Source organism: Rhamphochromis sp. 'chilingali', assembly GCF_963969265.1.
Source record: "Rhamphochromis sp. 'chilingali' genome assembly, chromosome: 2".
NCBI lineage: Eukaryota > Metazoa > Chordata > Actinopteri > Cichliformes > Cichlidae > Rhamphochromis > Rhamphochromis sp. 'chilingali'.
Genome location: NC_137930.1, coordinates 65,733,099 through 65,745,921, shown reverse-complemented (window position 1 = coordinate 65,745,921; position 12,823 = coordinate 65,733,099). Strand labels below are relative to the sequence as shown.

The 12,823-nt window shown below is 39.9% G+C and overlaps 1 protein-coding gene across 1 annotated transcript in view; it reads right to left on the bottom strand.

Annotated features, from left to right (window-relative positions):
- Positions 1-12,823, bottom strand: part of btbd11b (BTB (POZ) domain containing 11b) — a 65,687-nt gene that overhangs the window by 12,137 nt on the left and 40,727 nt on the right. Inside the window, exons 3-6 of the mRNA XM_080861113.1 lie at positions 5,594-5,798; positions 1,711-1,863; positions 1,297-1,462; positions 486-575 (exon numbers count right to left, since the gene is read on the bottom strand). Coding sequence (XP_080717239.1) covers positions 486-575; positions 1,297-1,462; positions 1,711-1,863; positions 5,594-5,798 — 614 coding nt within the window. The remainder of the gene's footprint in view (positions 1-485; positions 576-1,296; positions 1,463-1,710; positions 1,864-5,593; positions 5,799-12,823) is intronic.

Below are 12,823 nucleotides of genomic sequence, written 5' to 3'. Positions count from 1 at the left end.
TTTTCCCGGACATAGAAAAGAATGAGTCAGCAGGAAACCTCTGTGTCACGTTTCACACTCTAACTGCTGAAATGCAAATAGATTTCAGCGTATAAGAGCACAGCAGTGAGTGCCTCATGATCTTCACCTCTTGTACATTTAGCTGCACGACACATGGGAGAAAACGAGAGGAAATGACGGATGACATGTTTGGTTTTCTCCAATTTAAAGGAAAAATAAGAAGACAAATACATTTGTTACATTAATGTGTACCGTTATTTCAGTACTATTAATTTAAATTGTCTACATATAAAATGGGCATAAAGAGTGCTAATGTCTGACAAAGAGACTTCAGTTATACTCAGCAGCTCAATCTTATAATACAAAAAAGGTAAACGATATTTCTCTAATCAAAGCAGCCTGGTTCAGTTCTGCTGACTTCTGCTCAATGCCAAAAGCAGAACAGCAGACATAAACGTTTTCTTTCTTTCTTTTTAACCACTGACCTCGCTGTTAATATCTGCTCCTGCATCCAGCAGCATCTGCACCATGGCTTCGTCTCCACGGACACAAGCGTACATCAGCGGGGTCATACCCTACACAAGTAGATGCACAGAGAACCAAAGCAGCTGCGATTTAATCTTTCATTTTCTTGAAACACTCAATGGCATAACCAAATCCTAAAAATTCGCTTCAGGACACCATTTTCAAGCACTTTTCTCAGGGAATTTCTTATCCCCCCACTGAGTAATGTGAACTTGAGTTATACCATTTGTTTTTAGCTACAGAACAAGGCTTAATGCTTGGTCTGCTTGTCTTCTCGACAGCTCAAATTCAGGGTAGAGTTCGATGGCAGCGATATTCTGCTTCTGATGAACATTTTAAAGGATACCACATGAATTAAGATCTCCTCTGGGCCATCTGGGACACTACCTGAGGCTGTCTGACGGACACATGCAGTACAGCGCTCTGTATGTGAAAGCTTCTGCTAAGCTCAGCCCTGAACTGAATGTTGATTTTCCCAAGGAAAATCAGGAGCTACACTTGCAGTATTCCCCTGATGATTTATTGTACTTGAGGTGGAAGTCATGATATAGTGCAGAGCTCTAATGCAGGAAAATATATGTCAAAATAAGATTTAATATGCATAACTGCCTTTTAGCTCAAGAGTCAGCACTGTGCTCAGAAGCGGAGGAACCTCAGTTTACAAAACAAACAAAATAAACACTTCCACAGGCTGTGTGTGTGTGTTCATGTGTTCATGAGAACAAATGTGCCGGTATATGCATTATTAAATATGCTGACTGTGTTTCTAACCTGCTCACTCATGCTGTTGATACCATCCGGCCCTAGCAGGTTGACAGCCTGCTTTACCAGGTCTGTGCGTCCACAGCTGAGCATGCGGAAGCCCAAATCCTGCAGGAACTTTGCCTCAGAAGAGGCAGCATCCAGTTTCCTTGAGGCACAGAAGCAGTCATCCGTTCTGAAAAGCATAGCACACAAAGTGAGTGCAAGCTGACAAGTATTACTGTTTGCTACGTGCAGTGTTTTCCCTAAACACCTTGCAGGCTTTATTTCTTGACACTACAGGGAGGACGTGAAACACGCACATCTTTCCCTGCATGCATAATTGACATGTATGCGTGTATGCTTTTTGTGGGTTCAGATAAAGAAGTTGCCTGCACACATGTTCTGCAGCTCAAGCGCAAGCCCACTCACTCCCGGGCCTACCGAAGCTGGCGGGGCTCACAGTCCACTCCAGGCAGCAGCAGCCTGGCAGCCTGCCGCACATCATCGCTGTCCACAGTGAAGCTGCGTCTGTGCTCGGTGTGAACCACAGCTACACGCACCCACTCCATCAGAGGCGGCAAGATCAGAAATGGCCTATAGAGGGAGGTAGAAGCACACGTAGTTGCCACCATAAACACAGTGAAGTCGCACTTGGTGTGCGCAGGCATTTCACTAAAACGGAATTTGCATGTTATTTTGTTGCCACTGTTAATTATTGAGAAAAAGATTAACTCACTTTGAAGACCCTAAATCAGAACATAAAAGAGGTGTTTAGATGTAGAGAGGTTGTAGACCATATAACTGAAAGAAAATGATCATTTTAATCTGCTCTGCTCTTGTTTAATGATCTAAAGTCTGTCATAATACCATAAAATACTGCCCCGCTGTTGCTTATTGTTTAATAGAACATAAACCCATATGCCACAATGCACCATATAAACCAACACAATGCACTGCAAATTGGGGATGATGCATTATAAGACTTATATGCCTTTAAAAGAATCGTGATGTCATAATGCTGCCAGGAATTACATGTGTCATCATTTTCACTTCACAAGATCAAGTACTGCAGTTCCTCCTCATGTTTTCCTATAATGCTCCGTGTAACATATTTCAGTAATTATAAAAGATCATTATCAGTTAAGGTAAACTGATCGTGTGTTTGCTTCCTTGGAAATGTACAGTACTGCGGCGTTCAGACGGCAGCAGGTAACAACCATTATACATCATACATCCTGTTCTCTGACAGAGAAGACTGAGAGAGCACACAGGCGTTTAAAGCTGTATTTGCACAGAGCAAACAATCTAGGTTGCATTACCAACCAGGCAAACCCCCCATGGGCTCTCAAACAAGCTATGTTTACTACATATCATCTGGGCTTATGTAATTAGATTCATTTCAAATGAGTCTAGCTCCTTCATGCTCCATGTTGACCACAGCTGAGAAAAGAGAATCAAAACCCAGCGCCAGGACCACAAATGCTTCAGTTTATATTGAGCTCACCTTTATTAAAGTTGTCCTCTTTGCATGTAATCAGTAAACAGCACAGAGAAAACCTCAGGCGAGGTCGTATTATTATTCCACCATCACCCAAAGCCTGTAACTTTTTTTTATTATCAATACATGTGGCAATCATTTTCATCTATAACAGCCTGATTGCTCAGCGTATAAAATGTCAGTAATAACAAGAGATGCCCATCGTTAATCCCTGAAGCCGTGTTCTGGTTTTAATTATGTAAAATAGAAGAATTCAAAACCTCTACCTCTGGCCTTCTCTCCTCCACTCATCCTGCATCAGTGTTTACAACAGCCATATGGAATCCATATGAATGGAAATACATATACAATATGTGTGTTCACCTTTGTGACTGACTGATACAAAAGCAATCTTAAGTGAGTTGGTAATGCAAAACATAATGACACACCCATGTGCTTTATAACTACAGAAGAACAATGACTTTTCAAGACCTTATTATTTAATATAATAGGACAAAAGTCTGACACACGCTATTGGAATGCAAACAAAAATGTTTTTAAACAAACTGATATTTACTTTTTAAACCATGTATCATTTTAATTTTATAACAGCATTTGGACGACAGTAGTAGCAATTTGTTTAGTTTCTTTAAAAAAACTCAGACAGATTATTTGACTGTTGCCAAATCCAGAAGCTGGTTATGTGTTTGTGTTTGTGTGCTCTTTGCGGATTTATTAATCAGTATGTCGCTTTACAAAGGATGTCTTAATGGCTGGGCTGCCCTTGACACACGCTGATTGCACAACTCTCTCATCTCTGCTACTTTAAGCTGACAGGAGGGTCACTCAATATTAGTTTGATATGCTAAGAAATGCAAACCCTTGTGTTTGTGTTTTACTCACTTCAAAGGAGCCTGACCTACAGCCACGTGACATTATTACTTCTGCAGACTTCATTAAAGCTCTGCACAACACCTAATCAAGAGTCAGGAAACGTATAATGCCAATGCATTCCTTCTCAAGCCCAATGGAAACTTTGGTTCACAAGCAGTTCAAGGTCGCCCTGTTTCCATGCAGTGCTCTTTAAAAGTGCAGACATTCTGCAAGGAAACAGTTGAAATCAGAGGGATTTCCTTAATGTTGGGTCCAGAATTGGATTTAAAATGACCTAAAAAAATATATAATAACATGCGCTAAATATGATGTTGGTTACAAACGGTGGAGCTAAAGCAGACATAAGTTGGATATCTGGGACACACATTAACTGATAAATTGCTCCACGACAGGTGATGAAAGTCTGGACTGCTCAGGCTCAACTGTCAGCTCTGTATTCCACAGAGGTTTCTACCAAAGCAGAGGAAATACTGAACATACAGCGAATAAATGTTTCATGAGTAGAAGTGGCAAAGAAAGTGAACACTGTGGGAACATGTATCCAAACACTATGGAAACACTGCCTAATTTTCATGCCACATGTGTCACCGTCAGAGTCCCACAGCTTCCTGAATATAAATTCCCAATAGGGCAGTGGTGGTAATTCTCAATGCAAGTCTGTTCACGGCTGCTCCAACTGCCCCTTCCTTCCACGACTCAGGTCACCCAGAGGGCTCGCTCAAGTAGCCAAGACGTTGACAATTCACTGTACTTTCCTTCCAGAGGAAAACATCTGGTCTGCCATTTCACGGCTTAGCACAGAGAGCCAGAAATACAATAATAAAGAAAAAAAAAACAGTCAGCAGAGGTGTACAGTTGCAGCAGAATGATCTCTGCAGAAGCAGCATCACCACTGGACTGTGTTATAAGGTGAGGAGGAGGAGGAAGAGACATGCAGAAGCTTTGATTGTGTCTAACCAAAGGCAGTTTCCACTTTTTGTCCCAGTGACTTGTGGTGTGCCTTTATTATTACTACTAAACTAATAAATTGCAATATTTATGTGCTTTCCTGTTTCCTGTTTTACCTCCATAATGTAGTGCTTTATTTTTTGGTAGACAAATAAAGGCTTAACATTGTGCTGCTCACCTGACTTGCTTTTCAGGTCTTGATGCAGGATGACTGAAACTGAATCTCAGTTCCATAGTTTGTTATAGCACATAGATTTTCAAATTAAGCTGACAACCTTTACAGGTATCGAGGAGAATTTTGTATATGTCCTTCTGATGAAGGTAAGATAAACATTCACTCAGTTTTCATCTTGATAAAGCGTCGATCGCAGGGCTCAAAAATAAATCTAATGTCAAGTGTAAAAAACTGCAGTCCCTTAAACAGCCACGGACAGAAATGAACAAAAGCAGAAGAAAGTTTCCCTTTCATGACTCAATGAAGTGGAGGAATTTCCTATAATTTACCAATATTGTGATGCTTTGGGTGACAGGTGGGGGAACTCAGCATTTCTGGTGCTCTGTAGTCTGGCAGGAGCTCTCAACCATCTGTGTGGTGCTGGTTTCTTTTCTTGCCAGTTATCATACAAACAATATGACTTTAAAATGGTAGCCCACAAACCAAAAGGTGAAATCAGTTCAGTTATAACCCTCTTGTTCTATAAAATCTATGCTGTCTGCTAATTCTTGAGGTACAAATCTAGTAAACAGCTTGTAAACCTTCCCGTAGGTAAAGGCTTTGTGTGTTTTGACGCTTTAAAGACATGTTTAGACGTTTCTTTTCTTTTTAAAAAATATAGGAAAACAAGTGCGAATAAGAAAAGCAGACTAACTGTTGTGGTTCACTGGCTCCGTGAGCCACCAGATGCAGTGACGCTCTGTTACTCTGACTTTTTTCTTTTACTGCTGAGTGTTGCTGATGAGAAATGTGGACGTGCATTTCCTTTATTTTGCGTGTTTGCTTCTAACCTCTCGGTTTGTAAGGTAACCTTGGAGGGTTCAACGTTGGGGTTTTCCCACTCCATCTGAGGGCAGTGCATGAAGTAGCACAGCGTGTAGATAGCTTCCGGCGCCCAGAGTATCACGCCGCTTTTCTGGTGCATTGGTGTCCCATTGCTGTGGTTCTTCATATACAGTGGCTGTAGGTGGTGCATAGCCCGTGACACCAAGTCACCTACACACATACACAGACAATACAAACAGGAAAACACAAAAGGAACACAGACAGTAAGAAACGAATTCACGGGTTCACTCAGTAGATGAGAGAGATGAGACCGAAATATTTTAAGCACATGGCCTTTAAAAAGACATCTGGGAATTATCTTTATTCCTCCCAGCCCCCTTGGAGCTCACTCTGTCAGGGGAAATCGAGAGTTTCCATGCACCACAATCAGGAAAAAGACAGGGTTCATCCCAGTTCTTTCTGTGCAGCTCACAGGAGGAGAGCGAGAGAAAAAGCATGCCCAGGACTGCAATGGATGAAGAATGAATATTTATGGATAAACATAGCTACTCCAAGCTATTTCCCCTGCATAATTTGTCAGTACTTTAAGGTCATCCAGTTGGGCTTCAAAACTCCAAACTCGAGAGGGTTTTGCTAATAAAAATCTGAACGTTCTCCTAGCTGGTTTAGAAAAAAAGTAAATAGTTCTTGGAAAAGTATGTTCAAGCCAGCTTTTTATGCCGTGGGGACCAGACAGATGGCCTTTTTGTAGAGCAAATTCAGTTAATCAGAAATCAAGAGCTGGCCTAGAAGTTTCTTTAACAGACAGCCCAATTCTTTCATGTGACTGTGGTTGGTTAGTTATTGAATGCTTACTTGAAAAACAACCCTGTTTTATTACAGCTGGACTCAAATCCCATTTTGCTGAATGCTGTCAGGTTACCGTCGCTTCTCCCTTCCTGTCTAGACCCACCGCGTGATGAGAAAATGTGATGAAATTGTGAAGCAGGGTCGCTCTTAAAAAAAAGAAGGAAAGAAAGACACACTGTGACATATTGCCTGGCCAGTTTGATAATGTTGAAGGCACAAAAGCAATAGAGCATGATGACACTTGGTTCCCTGTTTCCAATGGAATATATTGTATGTGTGACTATTCGATACAGAGAGGGAACAAACAGCCATTCTCATACACAAAAGGGTTTGTTTAGCATCAAAATTGCGCTATTTGGCGCTTGCCAAGACTCCATTTAGCCTTGACAATGTGAGAGGCAAGTGTGAAAAGGATGCCTGAATGAGGGAGGAGCATTCATGCAATAAAACAATCAACTGTCCTTTGGGAACAGTGGCGCTGCACTGATAGAGAAATCATGTTGTGATTCAATGAGCAGGGAAAATTATGCCAGGAATGACCACCTCTTGTAGACTTTTAGCTTAAGCTTTGCTGTTCCAGTTACTCTCTGTTACTCCTTCTTTCTCTTAATTGTACCAATGGGAATACAGATAAGCTGGTAACAGTTCCCTTTGAAGTTCAGTAAGGGAGCCAAGGTGGTCAGCAGCAGGCAGTTTTCATGTCTTATTTATGCTGCTCTGTGACATTTCCTTTCCTGGCTGAGAAGGCTCACGAGGTTAAGAATGTAGATTATTTCAAAGCTGAAAAAGTCCAACAGTAGTGCAGCTTCACGTGAGATCACTGTAGCAGGTGTAGGTGCAGCACAAAGTGGTAAGATTTCTCTTTGGAAGGTCATTCAGAAGTGCGACAGTTTAATAAGCTAAAATGTCAATAGACTTTTAATTACAAGATCCAAGCTTTTAATCAATACCTCATCCTTGGTGATTAATTCTTTATACCAACAAGAAGAGGAGAGGTGGAGGACACACACAGCAGATCCTGCTTCTCAGGTTCTCAGTAATTACCTTTTAGCAGTGGGGTCATGCTCTCCATGTTTTCAGAGCTTTATAACCATCCTCGAATAGCAAAATCACACAAATCGACCAGTTTACAGAGTATAATGGCACTGGTTTAAATTAGAAGGGGTTTTATGAGAGCTGGCTTAAGGTCAGTAAACAGCAATGCAGGACCCACATAACAAGCACCCTGCTCATTACTGCAGAATCTGAAGGCAGTGTAATGTTCAACAGTGAGCGAGATAAATGTATTGAATTGAACTGAATTGATATACCTTTATTAGTCCCATGAGGGGAAATTTCATAAGGCTGCCGACCTATTGCACGCAATGGCGGCGCCATCTTACCCTGTGACCCTATGTGTGTGCGTGTCCAGAGTTCAGCTGAGACAGTGTCCTTTGCCCTGCTAGGCTAAGTAAACAGTCTTCCAGCCAACCCAGGTGGCCTTGCATGGAATGGGAAGGAACAGACTAAATGTAGAAATTCTCGCTGTGCAGCTGCTGCCATCATCACACGTTCTGTGCTTCAGTTATTTGCCACTACGTCGTGATTATAACAGCCGCCTGTGGCCATCTTGCCTCAACAAGATGCTAAGCTATTCTTTTGCTATTAGTTTTGTCCATTTCACAACATCCAGAACTCTCAGGCACTCTCTGCCACCCATAGCGGATAGCATGGAGGGCACAAACTGTCTGTTAGTGTAGTCGTGAGTGGAACTTCTACTCTTTAACTACCTCTGCTTTACTTTTGAGGGGCCATCACAGCACACAGTGTCCCTGCAGTAATCTGTGTGAGTCCGAACTCTGCCATCTTTCAATCTAGTCAGGTTAGTTTGGACAAAATCCGAAAGTAACATTTCTTGCTGTTAGAGGACTTGAGAATTTTTAGTAAAGAAGGAAATATATATGCAGAGGTTTGACATACATAGTTGTAGATATAGAATAGCTTTGAGAGAAATGGTGAACAAGAGCTGAACCATCACACAGACACTTATTAACCTCATTTGATATCATTTAGCATCGAGGCCGTAAAGACATAATTCCAAGGGTTGAGCTGACCACAGAGCAAAACACTTTTAACACTTTGTGCAAAGAAAACCACAAAAAAATAATTAACTTGCTGTTTTATTTGGAATGTGGCAAAACCCCCCCAAAAAAAACACAACCCCAGAGGAGATAAATGAGAAAATCAAGACATTTTCACAGCTACAGGAACAAAATGATCTTTAAACATCAGTGGCTGATTAGCAGAACCTGCTGTAAGTTCTTGGTGGAGAATAGAAAAACAATCACGCTCGACTTAGAGTAAAGACATACAGAAAGAGATGAGACAAAAGTCTAATAATAATAATGAATAATGACATTTGAAGCATGTTTTTTTAATCAGCGACATTAACTAATAATAAAGGACTGAGTACCGACAAAGGAAATTAAGGCTAGCTTTGAAACATGAATGGATAATACAGGCATTATTATTTTAGTGACATATAAAACTAGAGACAGAATAGAGGTAATCTGTGACTGCTTCACTCTTGTTTCTCTGTTTCTAAATTGTGTTTAGTATATATAAAATTGATGGTATGGTTTATATATAGTCATTTTTAAACACCACTGAAGGATACTATTGAAATTACTTGAGTTAATGAATTTTGGAAAACTGTAAGACAGCTTGACCTTTACACAAGTTACAAAATAAATTAAAATAAAACAGCTTGGTGCTGGAGAAATTTCACATGTTTGCATTTTGCACTATGTGGTCTAATAAGGCAAAGTATTTGCTCAAATACTGATTGGATAACTCTTTTCTACACAGCATCATATTAGTTAGCATTCTGGAAACAACTCCAACAGTTTGTTAATTGGTCTGGCTGTCAGTCTCATTATTTCCAAATTAATGGCATTCAGCAAAAAGACAGAAAAGATGGAGAGATTCAGGCTGACTTCTTAAAAAAATGGGGAACTCACTTAGGGAGAATTTGACAACCTTGAGGCTTTAGGATTGATTCAGTTTATTATTAAAACTGATTTATGGAAGGAAGTGTAATGTTTCATATAGTAAAATTCAAAGAGAAAAAATAGTCTTTGAAGCAACCGACAGCACACTGTTACCTTAATCTAGCTTAAATACCATGGACAAGCTTGGCTCACGTAACTCTTGTATATTTCCCAGTATATTAAACTAATTCTTTCAAATTTATGTTTAAGCAGTTTGCACAGAAAACATACGTCTGCTCTTTGTGGTGTAAAGAGTAAAGAGTTTCCACGGACACGTATCCTTCATCCATTGCCACTTCTGTGAAAAGACTAGTTCAGATTTAGCAACACACACAGCAATATGTGGAAAATATCTGAAGTAGGACAGCATGACTGAGTGATCATGACACACCCATAGTCCTAATAACTGCAGCATTTGTGGAGCCATCATTTCAGATATGCTAATATGGCCTTTTGCTAGAAGAGATGAGGAAATACAAAGAGGTAAATCAGCGAGAAACCTCTTAAATTGAGTCTAAATGCCAGTGTGAAAAACTCACACTGCAGGATTCATATTTTTACTGTGCTGGAAGAGCCAAGGTTGGTTTATTCCAGGAAACTGGTTTCAGAAACTCTTACTGTTCTTTCCCCCTAACCTTTTAATCTTTTACTCCTTCATTCATATCTTAGTCTCTTTCAAAAAAATTGACTTTGTGACAGCCTGACAGTGCAATCACTGCTGCTTTTCACAGTTATTCATTTTGTTTCAGCTTGAGCTGAGCGACTGGCTGCAAATCCTCTAGTTATTTACAGAATTGCTCTCCAGAGCTGATAACATTACCACTGGACTAAGCTGTCCTATTAGACATGAGCGGCTCTGTTGTCTCACAGTGTGTTTGCAGTGTCAACATAACAGTACAAGTCCTTGCTTGACCTCATCAATACAACACGGACAGAGGCCCTGCGATGTGGCTCATCACTGAAGCTGCCCTGCAGTCGGAACAGCATGCAGTGAAGAGAACTGTCTCAGTTTTTATTGTGATGATAAATATTTACGCTGGATATACAGAAAATACTTTCTGAGTCTTTTCTTAGTACGCTGATGCTATAGCAACAGAAACAGACCCTTCCCACATTATTTGGCTTGGGGATTGATTTATTTTTAAATTTTTTGTCATGCACATTAGGACACAATCTGTGCTTTTTTCAGCGTATGCACCATTATTCTTCTTGACACTGCTGTCCTTTCTTTCTTGCAGAGCTGCAACTAAAGACGCAACTGTTCAGCACTTGAAAAGGAACATCCCGATTCTGTGATTATATCTGATCAAATCAAATGGGAATATGTGCCGCTGTGTATTCAGTGGTTCGCAGCACAGCTTGCAGATGTCTTCAAGCGCCATTATCATTTGTTGTAAAGTTTCCCCTTAAAACAGAACCCAAAGTAGAAACTGTTATGAAAGCTTTATATTGGACCTTGTTTGAGTTCTATAGCATATTGTCCAATTTTTGTGAGCAAAGACAAAAATGTCAAATACAACCAGTATGTAATGCTGAAAACCTATTACAATGAGAGAAAACTGACAACTAAGGCTTATGTAAATGACTTCATGTTGTATAAGCGTACGCAGACAGCATTATGACGCCCATTATTCTTTAAATAATGAGTACATTGTAAGTGGACATGCATTCAATTAACTTTTGGAGGACTTGTCAAACTTATAAGCTAAAATCATTTATTTTAATGAATGGCTGTGGTTCATTAGGATTGCTCCCATTGACAGTGTAACTCCCACACATTTATTTAAATAAGCACACTTGCGGTCAGATTATAATATAGTGATTTACTGATAGAGCGGGACAATATTCCTGCTCTATCAAACATCAGATTATCACATTAGATGATAATGTCATCTAGCTGGAATGTGAAGATTTTCCAGAGCTGAACACCTTCACTAAAAAGAATAAGAGTAAGATACAGTAGTGTGTAAATTTCTTTCATTTCTTTGTGCAAGTAGGGAAGTTGGCGCAGTGATTATTGAAAAGTGTGCAAACATACATGGAAATACACATATAATGCAGTTTGTGCAATTCTAACAACTTGAAAACTGTTATTCCTTAACAGTCTGAACTCTCTCAGGCAAGCTTTCTTGTCTTTTCTTTAGGCAGTCTTCAGGAATGTTTCTCCAGGATTCTTAAAGGACATTGAAAGCTCTTCATAGAACGTTGGCTACTTTTTGTTCCATTCTCAAGATGATCCCACGCTGCTTCACTAGTGTTACAGTGTGTTTTTCTATCCAGGCATGTTTTTAATGCATTGGTACTATGTCTGGGATCATTGCCATGCTGAGAAATAAGGTTGCTGCCAATCAGATGCTTTCCGTATAGTATTGCATGGTGGATCAAAATCTTATGGTATTTTTTAAATGCATCAGTTTAGACAAGATTGAAAACTTTACTGGTTGCAATGCAACCTAAACCATGACAGAAACACCGTGTTTTACAGATGGCTGTAGACACTCACTGTTGTACCTCTCTCCTGACACCTTCCATACCAACAATGCTTTAAACCAAAAATGGCAAATTTGGATTCATCACTTAATTAGACCTGTTACCACCTATTTTCAGTCCAGTTTGGCATACCTCAGCCTTTCCTCCCTGTTTCCCTTCCTTAAGAATGGCTTCCTGGCAGCTACCCTTCTACTCAGACCATTTCTGATGAGGCTTCAGTGAACAGTAGAAGAATCAACTGAAATGATCAGATGCATCCTGCAGGTACAGAGTCAGGTCTTTGCTGGATTTCTTATTTTTTTGTCAATGGCATGCCTTTCAGATACCGTTCATCTGTTTTTAGGCCTGACACTTCTGTTTGGCTTATAGTTTTGGCTAATAGCTCTTTGTGCAAAAGTACTGTTTTAAACCTGTGTTACCATTGGCATATGATGTTTGAGGGGTTTTTTTTTTTGCAACAGACAGCAAGTAAAAAGTGCCTAAAGATACAATTCATTTTCTCCAAAGAAAAAAAACTTTGATCCTGGAGAACTATTGCTCAAGACTGCTTTAAAAAATTACAGTAAAGCCTGGCTCCTTGTAAGTAAAATATAAAGAAATGAGGACCAGCTTAAGCCTTTTGCACAGTACTGTTTGTATGAAGTGTTGGATCTACACATGATAATTGAATCAAAGAAGGATAATATGGTTAAACGTCTACTAATATAAATATCACGTCTTGGGCCTGCCAATTTTTTTGTTTGTTTGCTTTTAAATTCCCTTCATGACTTTTGATTTTTTTTTTTTAAAGTTGGCTACACAGATTTGAGTTTTGATGTTATGACATAAATTTGATCATGTCATGATTAACCCATTAGAGCCCAGCAC